This window comes from Halichoeres trimaculatus, unplaced genomic scaffold (genome assembly GCF_033239565.1).
Source record: "Halichoeres trimaculatus isolate MK-OKI-2021-1 unplaced genomic scaffold, fHalTri1.1 fHalTri1_scaffold_20, whole genome shotgun sequence".
Lineage (NCBI taxonomy): Eukaryota > Metazoa > Chordata > Actinopteri > Labriformes > Labridae > Halichoeres > Halichoeres trimaculatus.
This window is the reverse complement of record NW_027437198.1, coordinates 16,701,683-16,720,898: the sequence shown is the minus strand read 5'-3', so window position 1 is coordinate 16,720,898 and position 19,216 is coordinate 16,701,683. Positions and strand designations below refer to the sequence as shown.

Below are 19,216 nucleotides of genomic sequence, written 5' to 3'. Positions count from 1 at the left end.
AAAACTCTGCTTTAGGACAACTGTGTGCGACAGATGTGGCCTGTGAACTATTGTTTTTTACTCCACATGAAGAAATAATCCTTTAGGGAGGCGTCTGCAGTTATCACACTAAATATCTCGAAGCTTGACTTTAAATATACTTGTATTTCTTCTGCAGCACATTTTTCCGTCACTGTTTGACTGTTTTTTTTCATATTGCTCAGTTTTCCCCCTGTCCCTGTGGGCAAAGGATAAAGCGAGAAACCAGAATCCAACTAAGGAAAGCATCAGGGTCTTGCTCACACAATCTTCTCCAGCAGGGGTTCCCAAACTTTTTCAGCCATTGGAATTAAGAATAGAACAGTTCACAAAGTCCATGATTTGGATCTTATCACAGTTTTGTGGCCACAGTTTCCAGCTCTCTGTGTATGGATTTTTAACACCCCAGAATACCATAAATCCCAATAATCCACTGTTAAAAGGTTGTTTTTTCTTTTTAAATGATTTTTTAAAACCTGAAAGAATGAGGCAGTTTGCCATTTGATACATCATAAAAGCTGGGAGAGATATTTCTAGTTTCAACACACCTACTGCTTAGTAAGGAAAACTGCTATCGGCTGTCCCAGTAGTTGCTAACAGTCACTAAATGACGCCATCGCCTCAATTGCAAAATAATCCATTTGCATGTAATTGTCATGGATACTGTAGAATAGAGGAATAACACTGTAGGAGAGACAGAAAGCAGGTATAAAACCCCATAAATATGTTAAGTACTATGACTGAACTTGCTTTTGCCAATCCTCGTTTCCTTGGATCCTTGTTCAAAAGATAAGATAAGATAAGATAAGATAAGATAAGATAAGATAAGATAAGATAAGATAAGATAAACTTTATTGTCCCTGAAGGGAAATTTGTCATGGACATAAGTGCAGTGCATATCAATTAACAGTATACAACATAATATACGATAACACACCTGTTGTAAATGAATAAATAACCCTCCTTTATCCTGGCACAAAAGTGACATAAAAGAGAAGAGCACATATGCTATTCATTTGCATGGAGTTATCTGCTCTGGCTGCAGCTAAGAGAGACTGCTGCGAGTAAAGGCTGTGTTATGCTTTCTTCATGAACGTGATGCGCGGAAATGAGGCACATGAGATCCGTGCAAGATAATGCGTGAGGCTTTTATGCTTTTTAACACCCTGGGCTGCATCCGTTAATGTCCATTCCCAAACTGCAGGGGGCGGTGTATCACAAACATATGTCTACCAGAGTACTAAACAAAAGTCAAAGAAGTTTGGGGGTTTTTTTATAACACATTTACATATCTGTCCGGGAGAATTTTTCAAGTTCTTTTAACCAATACCATGCCTGCCATCACACAGAAAATTTCTGCATGAAAAGGACTGCACCAGGGGGCGTGGGTGCAAAAATGACGTCATTTGTCCACACGTAGCAGCGCAGACCCCACAGATGCATCAAGCATGAATCAGCCTTAAGGAGGATTTGTGTGCCTGACTGAGAGTGATTTGGATAGGGGAAACGGCCCATCCATTGCTTGTTGAGGAGAGTAAGATCAAAACATGCTGTCACATCACAGTCTCCAAACTCCAGAAAAATTGCTAGATTTGTCGCTAGTTGCCTTAAAAAAAAAAAGACAAGACTGAAAAGTTGCTAGAAATAGCTACAAAGTTGGTAAGTTGGCTACAACTGGATCAGGTTTGAAAGGGTTGAGGATCAACTGCATTGGAGAACTTGGCTCATGTGACATTGACCTTCATCGGTCAAAACTGTTTTTTGATGAGGCAGAGTTTTTGAACTCTTTAAGGGATAAAAAAGTCACAGCTCTGATGACGGCAAAGAAAACCTGTGCCCTTTCTCCTTTTTTAAGTGAACTGCGACGGAATTTGAAACATTAAAGAGAAAAGGGAGACGACTTTCTGTCTGAGTATAATTCACTTAGACCCACGATGGCTCCACTGTGACAACACTTCAAAGCTTAACAAGGAGAAAAAAAAAGGTGGTTTGTTGTCAACATCAGGGAGTTATGGTTCCACAAAATCACTTGTGGTTCCAGTAAATCTCTGAAGCACACCGTGTACTGCCACCCTGGGCTGTTATCTCGGAAAGTATCCGAAGTAAATGCTGCTTTTAAGCTAATAAAGAAGGAAATCTCATGGTTTGTGTCTGAATCTGCAAGACTTGAGGAGATGAAGTGGTGCTCTGTGGGAGACTCACAAGGTCTCGGGAACAGATGTGTTGTTTCAAGGTGAGTCAAATGATTATTTTCACAAGTACGGTGACTAAATCAGGACTAACAGACTTCATCACGAGAGTCAGATCTCTCTAAATGAATATTTAAAAGTATTAATCATTTTGAATATTTAAGTGTTTTAAAATACAAAATCAAGCATTTAACATTCTCTTGGTTTCACGTCTGTGCAGAAAAAGAGGATTCGGTAAATCTCAGGCGCAGCTCTTAGCCTGCTTGACTCCACTTCCCCTTTGAAGAAGTTTAAAGAACCAAATTAAAAAGGAAGCCCTGTCTCTGATACCGCCGTCACTGCATGAACATTTTAGATTAAATCAGGAAAATACATCCTCCCACAGGCAATTTGCTTTTCAATATACGTCAAGTGTTTGAATGCTCTGAAATGTGAGATTTCCTCCAGTTTTCAGGCCTTAAAGGAAGCTCGAAGGTGCCGCTGGGCTCTTCACGCCGTGTAGGTAAATCGACAGCGCACATTGGAATGTTTTTCTCCAAGTGTGATCGGATGATAAAAATAGAGCGGGATAAACAGCTCCAGGGAGGAGCACTGAGCGATAGTGATGTCATCAGCAGTACTGGACCAAATATGAGTCATCCAGAAGTTTCAGAGCCTCGGTGATGAAAACATCACTCCCAAAGTAGGCTAATCCACTGAAATCCACAGATTCACTCTGTGAGCGAACGCACGGGCAGATTTCACACATTAACGCACAGCAGACGCTTCCTCCATGACTTCAGATGAGCATGAGATTAACTCTGCACCACTACATGTTTCAATATAGAAAATGCATTGCATAGATTATCGAACCTGCTAATTTGAAGGCTTTACACCTCTGTGCATGTGTGTGCATGGGCAGAACAGTCGACTGGATTTTATAAATCGGCTTTGTGTCATTAAACTTTGGCAAGAGAGAAAAGAAGCGAGAGGCTAAGTAGGCGACTGCCTTTGGATCAGCAAGGTCTCCTTTCTGTAGCTCAATCCAAGTCCTTAATCCAGATGATTCTGAGAAGTAGAAATTTATTAAAAAGACATGAAAAGTGATATAGAAGCAGAACCTCAGAAACAAGCAGAGATGCAAAACGAGGCTCATTAAAAGCATAAAAAGATGTTTGAACAGGCTCAAAAAACCTTCACAAAGAGCTGCAGAATGAGGCACTAACAGTCACAAAGGTATGCAAACCAGATTTCCAAATGACAACAAAAAGATGCAAAATGAAGGACTAAAAATGACCACAAAGAGAGGCGTGATGAGGCTCTGAACAGCTTCACAACCACATTTATTTAAGCATTTTTCACAGCTCTTCATTCACACCTCATTTAGACACCGGGGGCAGAAGCTGGGATTGAACCCCGACCTCCTGATTGAAAGATAACCCACTCTATCCAAAACAGCCTATAAATGAGCACAAAGAGGTGTGAAACCTCCATATAGAACAAGAAGGGAAAAGATGAAAAACATGCACAAAAAACGCAATGATGTGGTGTAAAATAATGCACTGAACTGCTAATAAGAGATGAAAAATATTCTTAATGTTCCATCACAAGATGCAAGGGTCAGAACAACCACGAAACCAAGTTAACAAACCACCAAATTTACACAGAACACCAAGAAATTTAAAAATACACAAGAAGATATGCAAAAGATGGAAAATGCTGCACAGCCTTGAAACAAAGGCAAAGTGACACTCAACGGTTTGGTTGATTTAGTAAAGCCTGATCCTGTTTGTGTTTCCACGGCCAACTGAGCCCCCTAGTGGTAGGTGGTGTGTAAGCCAGATGCCGATAGCGGCATCAGTTAGGTAATAGCAAGACACCATAGCAATGCCCCACAGTGTACCCCGCTAATAAATCCAACGAAGAAGAAAAACGTGACACAGTACACAAAGAAAAACATCCAGAGACATCCAGCAACCTGTCTTCTTCGTGATTTCCATGTGGCTCTTTGTTACAAAGCGAAATCAAGCTTTGTTTCATATGGTTTGCATGAAGGTATAAAGTCTGTCAATCTCAGAGCAGGACAGATCGTTTAGTAGTTTTGCACCAAATACCTCGGCAAAAACTTACTGCACTTTCACCTCATACAATACAGGTGCACAAGTATGTTTTGCACCTGGTGCACTGCAACAAAAAGTGCAAAGTGTGAGTGTGTCAGTGTTGAAACATGTGACTTTTAGAAAAGGAATTGTGCACCTGGAATTACAACTTTGTGAATGTGTGTTTTTGTGTTGTATTTGTGGTAAGAAAAAAAATAGACACAAACAAGATTTTTTTTTACAAGTACACAACTCATAGAGTGTGGGAAATCAGATTTACTGATACACATACAAATTCAATGTACACAACTACAAATTTGATGTTACAGGTGCTCAAACGTTGCACCCAGAACCTTCATAGGTTTGTGTCAGTTACGTGGAGATCTGTCCCGGGATTGGTCAGTGGAAACGCCACAAAATGCCTGCAGTACCAAGACAAACCAAGCTCAATCGTTTGGTGGAAACAGGGCTTAAATGACTAAGAAATTATGCACAGAGACCAAGGGGGAACATCCAGTTGAGAAAAATGAAACTTTTGCGAAAAATGCTTAAGGCTGGCTAAAGAAAGACCAGAACCCACGTACACACCAAGCCATAGAAACTTACACGGTATTAAGGGTATGATTGGTAGTTTGATTTAGATACACTTTTTGTTATAGTGGTTAAAAAGATCAAAATGTCCCGATGGCAAGCAATACATAATGTGTTCTAAAATGAAAGCGAATAATATCTGCTGTCTACAGTAGGAGAAAACCCAGAAAAACATCAGCCAATCACATTGATTAGGATCCGATCTTTTACACCAATCAAATTCCATCCTGCTGTTTTGCCCTCCTCCTGCACGTACGTTTCACCAGCGCACTGCCACTGACTAAATGCATGTTCCCGAGTTTAGCGGTGTACAGGTTCGCACCCAGCAGAAGAATGGCAGAGAAACTACCCATACCCCGATTACTGATAACCGCTCCCATTGGCTAAACAGAGCAAGAAAAGAAAGACGGAGGCTTTTTGGTTTTTCCTTACCTCTAAATGAGACATGACTCGATGTAGTGCGAAACATAAAATGTTGTGCTGAGTCCGTTTGTCAGTCGTTCACAATCATAGTCACGAATCAGAGGCGTGCAGGTGAGGGGGGCGTTGCTTTGGAGGAGCTCCAAGGGGAGTAGGAGGAGCGGCTAGGCGGAGTCCTGACGAGATGCTACTTTCAAATTCATGCTAGTTTTTCAGGACTGACAACCCTGCCTTTAAAATGCATATTTACAGCATGGTTAAAAAAACTGGGCCTGATACACTAATCTCACTACCGGGGGTGAATTTTTTTTCTAACTCTCCCTTTTAGAAGATTTTAGACACGGCTCAGCTCACCCAATAGCTGTTAGGAAGGAAGATCAAGCCCCCTTCATATCTGATGTGGCGTCATGGAGACCATGTCCGTGTTTTATACAGTCTATGGCACAGACTTAAAACAACCACAAAAATGTACAAGAGCTGTACAAAACAACCATGAGATGCATAATATCAAAAAGTTGAGAGTTAAAGGTTACTAAATACAGGGGTGTAAGTTCAAAAATATGCACCAATCATTCATGTTTTTATTCACCATATTTGTGCTCTTGGTTTTATGCACCTCCTTTGCCAAATCTCCTTTTTTAGCTTCTCCCACTCTCTCTCTCTCTCTCTCACACACACACACACACACACACACACACACACACACACACACACACACACACACACACACACACACAGCCTCCACTTTTCTTCGTTCACCTTTAACCGACCTTCATGTCCATCTTTTCCCTCTTTACTCCTCTCTTTACTCTGTCCCTCTCTCTGTGGCACAAGTGAGGACAGATGTCCTCCCTAACTGGCTGATTGAGTTACTTCTGCTGTCCCTGTTGACACACACGCACACACACACAAAGGTGGGTACACACTGTGAATAGCTTTGCAGGGGGATGAGAATGCATCAGGATGAAATGGAGACAGACAGCTGATAATGACACGGACCTCCCGCAGAGACACGGCAGATGATAGTCTATAGAAGACGACCTGTTGACTGCACGGTGTTAGCATGCAGAGTGTTAGCTCGTCTCTAAGCAGGTTTTCACAATCTTAGACTCTCTCAGCCAAGTGAAATACAACAGAACACTGAAACAAGACACTAAGATAAAACCTGAAATGATCTTTTTTACTTTAAATCCAATTTTAACAGAGGATATCACCGCAAAAAAATTGTACATTTTTACAAAAAGGAAGAAGAAGCTGGAAATCCTTGCTGGAGATAGGACGTAGGGGTTGGCTTGCTCAGCTGATGTGAGCCTGAGATAAGAGGATGAAGTACGGGACATTGGAGAAGCTCAGTGTGTGTTTTCGTTTTCATAGAGGCTCTCCATCCACCATCAGCTCTTTTCCTTTTTATAATCTGAAGGGAAACAGACGGGGGTTTCTCTTTGTGTACTCTACTTTGAGTGATGAAGAGGGAAAGATGAGAGGGCTGCAGACAAAAAGCAGCACTGGGGAAATACGACCCAGCAAGCTCACACAGGGAGACTCATCCACAAATGAAGTTTAATATAAAGAGACCAGAACTTGGAGCAGTGATACTTTTAAACTTTTATTTTTAGTCTCTTTTGTGCCTATATTTCCTATAAATTCACAACACATTCAGGGGGTAGGGGTCTCAAAGAATGAGTGGCAGCCACTAACAGAACCAGGGGTAGCGCATTATTCGCCCCCCTATCTGCTTCATCTGAAGGTCTGATCCACAAACTGCTCTGATGATATTAAAGCCCAAACACACCCATAAAGTCTGTGCACAGGTGCTGGGAATTAACCTGTGTGTGCGTGTGTGTGTGTCTGAATCAATGCCAGGTGTTCAGTGTCTGGCCCCTGCAGTCAAGGACGCACTCCTTCAACCGCAGACATCCATCAACACCTGATCACTTCTTCTCTTTGTTCGCCTCCTCGTCCCTCTATCTCCTTCCTTCTTCCCCCTTGTTTTAAACAGTCCTTCATTTAAATCCTTGGTTTCCAAAGCCTGTCCCTTTCTCTGTGACCCCCCCGCTGCCTCTCCTGACATAACTTCCCATCTTAAAGCTCACTCTGTATCCGTCTCCTCCCTGAGCTAATCTATGCTGAGTGACAGTTGGAGAGAACCTCCATGAAGAGCAGCTCGAGCGTGTTAAAGGGAGAGACACGCAGGGAGAAATAAAGGAAGACGTCTCTCCTACGTTTGGATCTGAGAGACGAGGCAGACAGTTTGATGAGAGGAAGAGAAGCTGAGGTGAAGGAGACGGATGAAGCGATGGAGGAGATGAGGGGCGGTTTAAAGAGGCAGCAGAGGAGGGGTGGGGGGGGTTGGGGGGGGCAGGTGACTGAGATGAAGAGCAGGCTTTGAGGAAACTTAACAGGTTTATCCTACTTAGATTTTCAATAAATCCAATGAGGTGAGAGGGAGAGATGGAAAAGATAAGAGGAAAGTAGAGGCAAAAGGAAGACAGCTGGAGGAAGAGGGGATGGAGGAGGAAAGAAATGTTAGAGAGGGGAAGTGAGGATATTTTTTCACATTGTGTGGGTCGTGAGATCCAAATTAAGGCAGATGATCATCGTGCCTCAAACGCCAATACACCAGATGTGTCTCCGTTCCGTCACGTCACCGGATCAGATAGGTTTCCATTCAAGTCAATCTGTCTGCTTCAGTAGCGGCTGCTGGTCAGTCAAGGAGGGGTAGCTCATTTTTTTCCGGCCTTCATCATAAATTTATTTATTTTTTTATTTAAACGTAAATTCTACCCTCCTATCCTTTTCAAGAAAATAATCTGTGACCCTGTCGTACCAACCAGGTGTTTTTTCCAGGGATTTTACCAGTGTCCTCTCAACGCTCGTTGTTTTTTTGGTAAGGTAAACTCGTTGGGGATTGATAAAGCCCCTGGATCAGTCCAGAATGACTCAGAAGATGCTCTGGTGGAGGGTTATACTTCAAGATCACTGACTGGCTCATTTCACCGTCAATCAAAAAGGGATCCGGCCTTAGACAGATCATCCAATCATCATGCGGAAGCCCAGCATCCAGGGCAGACCATTGCCTCATAGACCCACAGCGAGGCAGATGAGCGGGACAAAGCCCAGCGTTTATCCAACGACAGTCCAGTTTCCACAGTGGAACAACCCACTCTACGCTTCCCTGCTGAAGTCAGAAGACGCTCAGCGTCCCACTGTGTTAAAGCGCTGAGACGCTGCGGGGATGTATGAGAAGGAGGTGGAGCCAGTTACCTGTGATAGGTAGCTGATCCTGAACAAAAGATGAAGGAATTCTAGCTCATATTTTGTCAATGAAATGTACACACAGCAGTACATATCACCACTTTTTTGGGGACATTTTAGGGGAAGCTGAGCTTCCCTTGCCGTTATAGAGCAATCGCTACTGGTCTGCTTAGACTGGACCTGCTCTGTTGTGGTCTAGCTCAGTGGCTGGTCCAGTTTGTTGCAGGTAATTCACAGCCATCCTATTTTTGTTGGATGTATAAATTCAACATAGGGAAGATCAAGCGGGACAGGAAGTCAAGACTGGAAACTACCTAAAAACACCTGGTGACTTTCAAAATGAAACAGTGTCAAAATCAGTCCGTGTTTAGCTTGACTTCCACGACAAATGGACATAATAAGCGGAGCCAGACCAGGAGTCAACAGGTTTGAGGTTTTACAGCCCAATAAGTTTTTTTATTTATCAATAAGTGGGAAATGCAGGAACCTCTCGGTATCGTGACTCTAGCTGTCCGTCAGTCATGCAGCTTGCCGGACTGAACACGCAGTCAGTCTAAGTTGACAGAATCAGTGGAACCAGACTGCTGACGTATCTGGTGTATTTGAGGTGTGATAGTTGACTTTAATATACTGAACTTGGTCATGGAATGAAAAAGCAGGAAAAATTGTAAAGAGCTGCAATGGGAGCTGGAAATGAAAAGTTAATCAACAAAATTGCAGAATAGGATACATAAAACTATTATTTGACATTTTTCTGTAATTCAGATTTTTTTTTCTCAGAATTTTCAGAAAAAAAATGAAGTTCTGACATTTAAAAAAAAAATTGACCTTGTGTATAGATATATAGGAGTAACTTCTGTACAAGATGTTCAGGGAAAGGCTCGAAGCAAACACGACAGAAATGCAGAGAGAGAATGTGTGCTAGCACAGCCAGCTGACGGGGGAGAGTGAAATGATTTAAGACACATCTCCTGTTCAATCTGTACTCTCTGCCCTCCATCTCTCCCTCGGGATTCCTGCTCCTCATTCCCCATCCCTGCTCTCCTCCTGCTCTTCATCCATCTCTCCTCCTTCTGCTCCTCATCCTTCATCCCTCTCTCCTCCCGCCTTGGTTTCTAGCCAACACCCTTCGCTCCTTTGTTTCACTGCCAGGTGCTGTCCTGCAAATCTGGAGATGTAAGGAAACTTTGTTCTAAGCTTTCATGCAAAAAAAAAAAAAAGAAAGTTGAATATTTAAGGTGAAAATAGCGTTTGGCGCCAACAAAGAGAATAAAGTATCACGTAGCGTCCTCCATCAGATGAGGTTTGCCCCGATTGTGGTCGGACCCAAAGGCACTACTTCATTTTTTCTTTTGTTTTTTAAATCTAGAGCACATTTCTCTCCTCCAGCCCTCTTCTCTTCTTATTTTTGGGAATTTTCTGCCATTCTCTCACTGATCTTTTCACGTCTGAACGTCACTTTCTCCCTCCTTCCTGTCTGATATTCTCTTCTTATGTCTCCCCCTCCTTCCCTCTGTCAGTTCCTTTTCCAGCTTCTTCCCCCATGTTTCCTAATCCTCCTCCTTTCCCAGCGATAATTCCCCTCCTTCCCTTCGCTCCTCTTCATCACCCTCCTTTTCTCCCTTCTCTCTTTGGCAAACGCTTTCTCCTCTCTTCTCTTCTCCTCTCCTCCTGCCTGTGTATCTCACTCTCGCCTCCTTCCCTCTACCTCTTTTCCTTAAATCAGCCTTTATAGACTGCGGCAACACACGTGTTCCAGACGCGCTCACACAAAGATGAGGATGTGTGGAGGAATTAGTGCGGTTATTAACGCACCGAGCGTGCACGAACAAAACAACCTGCAGCTCAGTCTGCAACATCGCTGGCATTTTCAGGAAGAGAAAGTGAAAGGAAAAGGATCAATGAAAGATGAAAGGAAAGAGGATGAAAGCTGTATGGAATCAGGAAAATGGGAAGTAAAAGAGCCAGGGAGGAAACAGAAAAGGTCAGACGATATGAAAAAACAAAAAAGAGGAGACAAAAACTGGGATAAGAGTGTCAGTGACTGAAAGGGAGAGTCAGCAGGACAGAGCTGCACAAAAGATATAAGTGAGTGTGTGTGTAAAAAAGAGAGGGAGAGACAGGGAGGGAGGGGAGGAGTGAGCAAGAGAGGGAGGAGTGTGTTATGGAAGGAGGAGTGAGAGAGGGAGAGAGTGTGTGTGTGTGAGACATTGTCATCCAGTCCTGCCAGAGAGCAGCAGCGGCAGCGAGCTCCACTAGCGGACGGACTCAGACGCATGGAGTGACTCTGGAAATACGGGATTACACTCTGATGAAGAAGCAGCAACAAGAGGAGAGCTGGAATAACACAAAAGAAGCCTTTTGTGCTTCTAATCCCACTTCTGTTTGGAGCATCACAAGCAGAGCACCAGTGAAAACACATACATATGATATATATATAAAACTCCTATACATATATATCAAATTATGCCTGTTTTCAAAGAAGCTGCAGCCGGAGAAGGACTCACTTGACATCAAAGTGTGAAAAAAAATTGGGGGATAATATTCAGCTTTTGCTTGAATTTTTTTTTGTCAATTTTTGCTCACTTGGAGAGGCAAAAAAGACAAAAAAATACATTGACGCAAATGGGAAATTTGGAAAGCGCGCTACTGAGTTGAAGCAGTGACAATAAAAGGAAAAGCAAAGAGCGTCTGCTGCAGACAGTCTGTTATTTTCCAACAGCGCTTCTTTTGAAAACAGGATTTTCCTTTTCTTTTTTTTTTTTTCCTATCTGCCCTGGCTGTCACACTGCTGTTTGGCTGTCACATCTCCGCTTGTCTCTGTCGTCCGAGTGGGCCGGGGGAGCATTAATCCAGCGCGCCACTGAGAGTGCAGAGGGCAGTCCACTGGCTCTCTGACCCCACCACCCTGATATTTCCTGTAAGCAACGAGAAAAAACTGCACACAGGCAGCCCGGGGAAGGGGAGGTAAGTTGTGGGAGAAATAAAGAGGCAGGAACATCAAGAAGAAGATAAAAGAAGACATAATCAGACAAAAACAAATAGACGTTAGCAAAAAAAAAAAAACTTGGAGAAGGAGCCACGATCTGTAGCGTGGGACTCCACACTCAGCCCAGATTCTCCTGAGTGCTGGGTGCAGCAACGCTCAGGCATCAAGATCAGAGATCCACAACATCAGCCCTCCCCTTTCCCTCTCTCCTCCTCTCTCCTCCCCCCGTTTACTCTTAGCACTTGTAGGGCAGGACCGTCAGAGGTACCTAGCTTGTGTCCCAGGTCCGTCAGAGACCTGCGGAGAGGAGGGGGGGGGGTTCATTCAGAGCGGCAGCAACAGGAGCCGAGAGCACAGAGCCACTGGACCTCTTCTGTGTGTTGCTAAAAGCTCTGTCACCAAGGGGATTGTGACTGTGTGTGAGAGTGTGTGTTTGTGAGTGTGTTTGTGTGTGTGCATGAGTAAAAACACGCCTCAGGTGCACAAGGGGACACTTCTGGACTCTAATCATCAGAGGATTTCTTTTTGACAAGCCCCTGGAGTGATGTTTTAAAGAATATTGAGCAGCTGCTTCTACCTGTTGGTTCTGGGAACAGGAAGGAGATCCATCCAGCACAATCTCTACAGAATAAAAGCTCAATATTTGACACCAGGGAGCGAAAGGTTGGGCGTCTGAGAGAGGAAGTCCCATTCCCCCGAAGTGGACTAAAAGATGCCCACCACAAAAATAAAAAAGCTTCTTTGGAACAATGACATTCAGGGTAAGAGGATGATAGATGCAAGTTAAGCTCTGCGAAGGAGAAGAGGAAGAGGGACACACTCCTCTCTGGTCTGAGTTTTTCCAGGACATCAGAACTGATTTGACTTCACCGCTGAGCATGAAGAGTTGTTATCCACTCAGGAATATGAGTCCATCTCCAGAGTGAAAAGCCTTTCATGTAGGAGTCTGTGACTATCTGCAAATTTTAGAGGAATCTGCCTTCTTCTTTTTTTTTCCTTCTTCATTGGCTCCAAGGAACCACGAGTTCCCACTTTTCACGGATTATTCATCCACTCGGTGGGAGGAGGGTATTGCTGGAAATGCCAGAGGCGAGTTCATTCGTACGTAACACGCCCTCCTAAACTGGATTCCCTCCAAGCTTCCGGATTTGTCTACAACCGCCTCTGCTGTCTGCTGACAACATATGGCTTTGTGAAAGGTGACGTTTCCTGATTTTGGAATGTTGTTTGCTTTGATAAATTGCAGAGGGTCGGCTCTTTAGAATTAGCTTGGAGCTAACTCTTGTAAAGTACACTGAACTACTGTATGAGTGCTGACTATCATTATGGTGCTGTTACCAATCAGTTAAAAACACCTACACTTGTACGGTAACCTGCCAGAGGCCATGATGGGTTGACGTATGAGCTGAGGGACTTATTCATTCCTATTCAGAGCATGTTGAGATAGGAGACTAATCTCTTCCCCTTTAAATAACTTAGTTTTCTTTTGCTTACTTCCGGACACATTTGCAAGTTGCTCTGTTCATCAAAATATCGTCTCAGCTCAAGCTCCAAACAAAACAGATGTATAATTTCTTGTATCTTTGTTGTTTTCAAATCCTAGGAGCAATCACTGAAGCCCACCTTTAATTCCACATCAACACTGAGGCATCCCAAGACATTGGAGTAGGTCAAAGATGGCCGCCTCCATGCATCCACTGTTGGTAAGCCTCTCGTTGGCGGTCCTCCTAGGCTTGAACTCTCTCAGTATGATGAACTTAAACTCAGGTCAAGCTTTGGCCCAGGTCGCTTCCAACAATGAGACAACAGAGCCCTCCGTGGTACCGGAGGCTGCACTGGCAACACCAACACCAGAACCAGCTGAGACTTCCGGAAACCGCTGTTGGGGTTACTATGATGTCATGGGCCAGTGGGACCCACCTTTCAACTGTAATGCGGGTATCTATTTGTTCTGTTGTGGTTCCTGCTTCTACCGATTCTGCTGCCAGTTCAAAATCCACAGTTTGGACCAGACATCTTGTTCCAACTATGACACGCCCGTCTGGGCAAACACTGGGCGACCGGTTGCGCCCGTCACAGAGGTCCAAGAGGAACCGGACCGTGATCGGACCCATATGATCGTGTATATTATCTGTGGAGTGGTGGCCATCATGGTGTTGGTCGGGATTTTCACCAAGCTCGGGTTGGAAAAGAGTCAAGGGGGACAGACGGACATGACCAACTCCAGGTAGGAAGAGGGAAGATGGATGGATGTGATGATGGATGAATGTACAGAATGAACCATAAATGGACCAAAAGATGGAATGACACAAATATAGATCCATGTATGGATGAAAAGGCAGCGAGATGGAGCAGTAGCTGGATGAATGGATGGATGGATGGATGGATGGGATAATGCGGGCACGGATGTTGGGCTAAATGGATGGTTTGAAGGAGAAAAGGACAGACGTTAACAATTTGAGCAATGGAAGGATGTAGAAAAAGATAAATGATTTAAAGATTGAAGAAGTTAAAGAAAAGATGATAAGATTGTAAAATGGATGATATTTGGCATCACAGAGATTGTTTATTAATGATTAGCTTGAAGTTTTGCCGTGATAAACAGTCAAACGGACATTAAATGCACCAAAATTCTGTTGCGTTCATTGTTGCTGGATTTTACAGTGTTGCCATCCAACTAACCAAAGAATGGTCCCTGAGATGTTTGGATGAAGCCCTACAAAGCTTTGTTTGTTTTGTTTTCTCACTTTTTATCAGAATAATAAAGTCAAAGCAGCCTTTTTTTGTTTAGGTGTATGAGTACTTTCTTGGCTTCTTGCCTTTTATCGTCCTATTAGTTATACAACATTTTAAAGCTGCAATGCGACGCCATTTTGTTATTGTGGAACTTTATCTTTCTGTAACTACTGAGACGTTTTTCAGCCACTGCACCGTGCCTCGGATTTGACTGGGCTGCTGAAAAACTAATATCTGACGACAACTAATTTTTGAAGCTTAAAGAGTTGTGGTGACTTGGGCCTGTGACTGTCTCTTTTTTTAAAAGTATCCCTGCAGAGGCTCATGGGTATTGTAATACTGAGACCATCCTGCACATGTGGATTCCTTCCATCCCGTGCAGACCCTTGCTTATATGAGAGAGTGTCACCAGATGGGAAATGAATGAAATGACTGGATCACAGGGAGGTGATAATGGGTGTGATATTTGTATGCAGCCATGAGGGAGTAATGGAGAGAGAGAGAGAGAGAGAATGCTCCAGAGGACATTGGTCAGGTGGTGGTTGGGGAGGAGTTTGGGGGGCAGCACAGTGCAGTTGTACTGTGTTTCTCTGTATCCATGTAGCCGTTTCATATTAATGGATGATTGATCGCTATGACACAACTATGACTCTGGCAATGTGTGGCCCCGAGTACACAGTGAGAAGACAGAGGGCTGGTTTTTGGAAGGGACGAGTATTGAGCGGATCTGACTGGAGTACAGCCAACGGCTAATTCTAGTGCAGAAAGCGGGGGTGTGTGTTTGTGTACGAGGGGGAGGGAGACAGTGTGTGTCTGCTGGGTGTGAGCGGGCAGCCTATCGGGTGTAAAGAGTAAGGCCACAGGGGTCCCTCCAGAGCACTGTCTCAAACTGCCGGGACAGAGGAAGGAAGAGGGAGAGGAAGAGGAGGAGGAGGATGGCAGTGAGAATTGACACTTGTTGATGCTCTATCTCAATGAAAGCTGGCAGCTTTTGGTATATTTTGTCTGAATATGTCAGTACTCTAGCTTGGCTGTTTTTATCAGTTGCACATGATGCTGCATGAAGAATTTCTCAGGCTGATTTATTTATTTATTTTTTGTAAATTAACACTTAACATTATCTGAAAGTGGCTGCAGAATAAATATACCATTGCTTTTATATGTAAAACAACACAAAAAGGGACAAACTTAGGGTAAAAATGTCTGTTTTCATAATAGCTGTTTAACACACTCTCTTTTTTTGGACACAACACAGGGGACTCTCATTTTTTGACTCAGAGCGGGTGTTGCGGGTTGAGTTTATTGTGTTTCTTCCAGAGTATTACATTTAATTTGACCATACATTATGGATGGTTAAATATTGCATTTGTGTTGGATGGAGGAATACAAACTTAAAGGCATCCAGTCCACTCTTTTCCCAATAGGAAGAAAAATGGAGTTAGTATTCCTGCTCAGGTTTGTTTTGTGCAAGTGAGAAGACAAGACTGTTTCTGCATAGACCACCAAAAAAGCGCAGTTTTCTGTGGCGCCAGTTTTTGACGGGAAGGTAATGTGCCTCGTGATATGATGGAGCTCAGGATGAGATACTGGAGCCAGGTCTGGGTGAGACTGAAGGCGGGTGTGGTCCCGTTGGGGCAACTGCAGCTTTACTGGCAGCAGCAGCACTAGCCCCTAGCCCGGCTCCCCAGTGGGAGATTTAAACAAGGATAATTTAGAGATTCAGCCCAACAGAAATGTGAACTGAGCACAGTAGATCTTAATTTTTGGCGTCAGGTTTTTTTTCTTCGTTTATTTTGACAGGAATTAAACATACCACAATAGACATGGGTGACGCATTCGCAACTAAGTCTCCTTTTCTCTTGCACACAACATGGTAAAACGCTTAAATATGCTGTTATAGGTAAAGTATATTAAAAGTGTACTTGTAGCTAACACCAGTCACTCACCAGAAAACCTTCTTTGTTTTCCATACTGTGGTTCTACTCACACCACAACTCAACTCAACTCCTCCTAATCCTGCCTTGTTCCTGGTCTCCATCTTGCCTAATAAGTTCATAATAAACCTGAGCACCATCATATATGTATGAAAACAGATTTTCTTCCTCTTCATTGGCTAGAGTGACAGTCAGATCCATGTTTGTTAATATTAAACAGAGGCAGAAACAGTGGGACTCCCTCTCTGTGACGGTTTTTAATGAGGAAGTAAACACTAACATACTAAAATGTCTCCAGGAGACACTGTGGTTTATTGATTTCTGAATTTATTCTTTTTCTAAATATTCTGTAATATGTCTTCAGCCTGCAACATGCTCTTTTAAGATCTCCTAACTGGTTCGTGACACTTTAAGAGGCAGGCATCAAGCATAGACCGTAAAAAAATGGACATCATCTTGCTTGGCTGAAAGTGAGGTCGTTACAAAAACTACTCCCCCTGGTGACTGGCTGCGGTATAGGTAAAAAAAATCCATCTCTCCAATCATTCCAGATGGGCTGTGGTCAAACTTTAAAAACGTAATACACCTTGTAGAAATGTTTCTTACATCTGATTGTTGTGGTGATTTGAAGATATCATTTGGCTGCCTTGTATTCAAGTCCTCGTTTTTCTCTGAAATGTTTCATTTTCATTAGTTAAAAGAGGATAAAAACAAGATATTTTGTCGCATTAACCGATGATTGACAGCTGACGTTCTTGTGTATTTTTTTCGGGGACTGTAAAATATATCGGGAGGGAGAGTCAAGAAGAGATTAGACTTTAGGAAGAAAAAAAAAAGTATTAGTTTTGTCACTGGGCTCTACTTAGATTGTCTCAGAGGCCCTCATAGCCTCTACTGCACAGACTCTGGCTGCACAACTGCTACCAATAGTGGCGCCTGTGACGGGGGAAATTTGGCTTCAAAACCGAACACTAATGGATTATTAACTGAACCAGAAAAGGATGATTTGCTCATACATTTTCAATAGATCCAGAAAGGTGACTGTGAGTGTGCCAAATGTGAAACCAGTGAAGCTTGCATTGCCTCCTCGAACCAGGTCACTGGCACCCCTCCACTTAAAACAGCATGAGCCCAACCCCAGACCAGTCTGTCTAAAATAAATGACAAAAATAAGTCGTATAAATAGCGATGCACCAGGTGCAAGTGTACCTGACTTTTAACAAGAGTCTGACTGGTTCATGTTGGGCCCAAACACTCATCTCTGAACAATAAAGAGACTTAATTTCAGCTTTCTGTGTGTGCTGCTTTACTTTTTGTCAGGGAACATTTGAGAAGCCAAAGGATAAATTCAGGGTCTGAATCAGTGTTGGTACTGGCAGCTGCTTGACAGTAAGACACTTTCACCTATCTATAAACACGTCAGTGTGCTGGGTTTGTGTGTAAATGTGTGTGTTGTAGTGAGTCTGGTTGTGTGTGCATCCAAAGAATAAATCCAACCACAGAGCAGTTCAGGTGGTAATGCTGCAAAACCTCAGGTCAGGCAATCACAACAGGCAGCAGTGCAGTGATGTAAAGCAGAAACATGCATGCTCACACACACTGACAGGAACCCCCTCGCTGCACACACCCCTCTGTTGCACCGGCTCTCACCTCCCAAGCGGCTGTTTGTGTTTTTGTTTCGCTCTCAGCCTGTCTGCTGTGTGTCTTCTCTGGAAAATACTGCAAAGCAAAAATTAAAAATGAATCCCGTCCTTTGATACGAGCTGCGCTGAGAGGATTAATGTGGCAGATCAAGTGCTGTTCAGATATGTTAGGTAGCTTTTCTGTAGGCTAACAGCTGATAGAGAGGACAGGTGAAGAAACACATACACAGGTAGTCAGAAAGACGCCCGTTTGTAGTTCATGTACCAAGATAAATGTTCAGTCAAATTTTTGACCCAGCAGCTTCAGTTGGTTTGTTTTCAAGCTGGTTTTCATGTCCGACTCGTGAGGTGTGCTGATGACCCTTTGTGATCCTCATCAGTGACTTTGCTGACACAAATGTTCATAAAAGAAATGTAACAAGTCATCGATCTAAAATGAACCTGAAATATTTTCCATGATACACACAAATGCACACGCTCCCTGTAGCATCATTGCACTACTTATCCTAAGTTATTCAACTGAAGAGCCGTGTGTTCAAGGGCACAGCCAATTGAACGACCCACCAGGGAGCAAAACAACCATTTCCATGGGCCATTTTATTCCTTTACTGCATTGTGTTTCATCAACACTGCTTTCTATTTCCTTTATTGTTCACTGCAGTGGCGCTTTTCATCATCGCCTGTGACAGGTGTTTAGAGGCCAGAGATAAACGCTCGGGCTCCGCTTTGCTTTGCTGCAGCCGTTGCAGCAACGGACGGATGAATCCAACATTTTCTAATGAGGTGTGAAGTTCAAATTGGGTTTCTCCTTTGTGTCAAGGCCCATGGCAAAGTCATTAAAACCGCAGATAAATATAAAGAGGACAGACAAAACTTAATGAAACAATTCATCAGGTCGAATAAACACGGCACAAAGAATCTCCAGGACTCATTGCTGATTCATCTCTGTTGTTGTTGTTATGCTCACCCTGCTTCTGTGTTTTCAAAGAGGAGTTAGGCTTGTTAGGCGGTCACCCTCCTCCTCCGCCACGCTTAATCTGGACCCAAAATAAACTCTTTGATGCTGCAGCGTTATGAAAAATAGACTTTGACCCTCCCACCCTCACAAAAGTGTGCAGTTACCTAAAACCAACACGGACTTCCTGTTTGTGTCTTTTATTAGCCTGTGCGCACAGGTTGGGAATCATGTCTTTGTTCAATAAGAAGAGGTGGAACAGTGAGTCAAACCCTGAGGAGTTAAAACTCAGATTTAACTGTAAAACGCACCATGTCTATTATCAGACATTTTTAGGACTGCGCAGTAATAATGGTTCTCCTTCCAGCAGAGACATGGTCCATTAATTCCTGATAATGGCTCTTATCC

At 43.3% G+C, this 19,216-nt stretch overlaps 1 protein-coding gene across 2 annotated transcripts in view; it reads left to right on the top strand.

Annotated features, from left to right (window-relative positions):
* Nucleotides 1-10,789: 10,789 nt before the first annotated feature.
* LOC141809464 (protein shisa-8) overlaps nucleotides 10,790-19,216 on the top strand; it is an 88,354-nt gene continuing 79,927 nt past the window's right edge. For both annotated transcript variants that reach the window (XM_074696501.1, XM_074696499.1), the window contains exons 1-2: nucleotides 10,790-12,739; nucleotides 13,144-13,767. In XM_074696501.1, coding sequence (XP_074552602.1) covers nucleotides 13,217-13,767 — 551 coding nt within the window. In that variant the 5' untranslated portion in view covers nucleotides 10,790-12,739; nucleotides 13,144-13,216. The remainder of the gene's footprint in view (nucleotides 12,740-13,143; nucleotides 13,768-19,216) is intronic.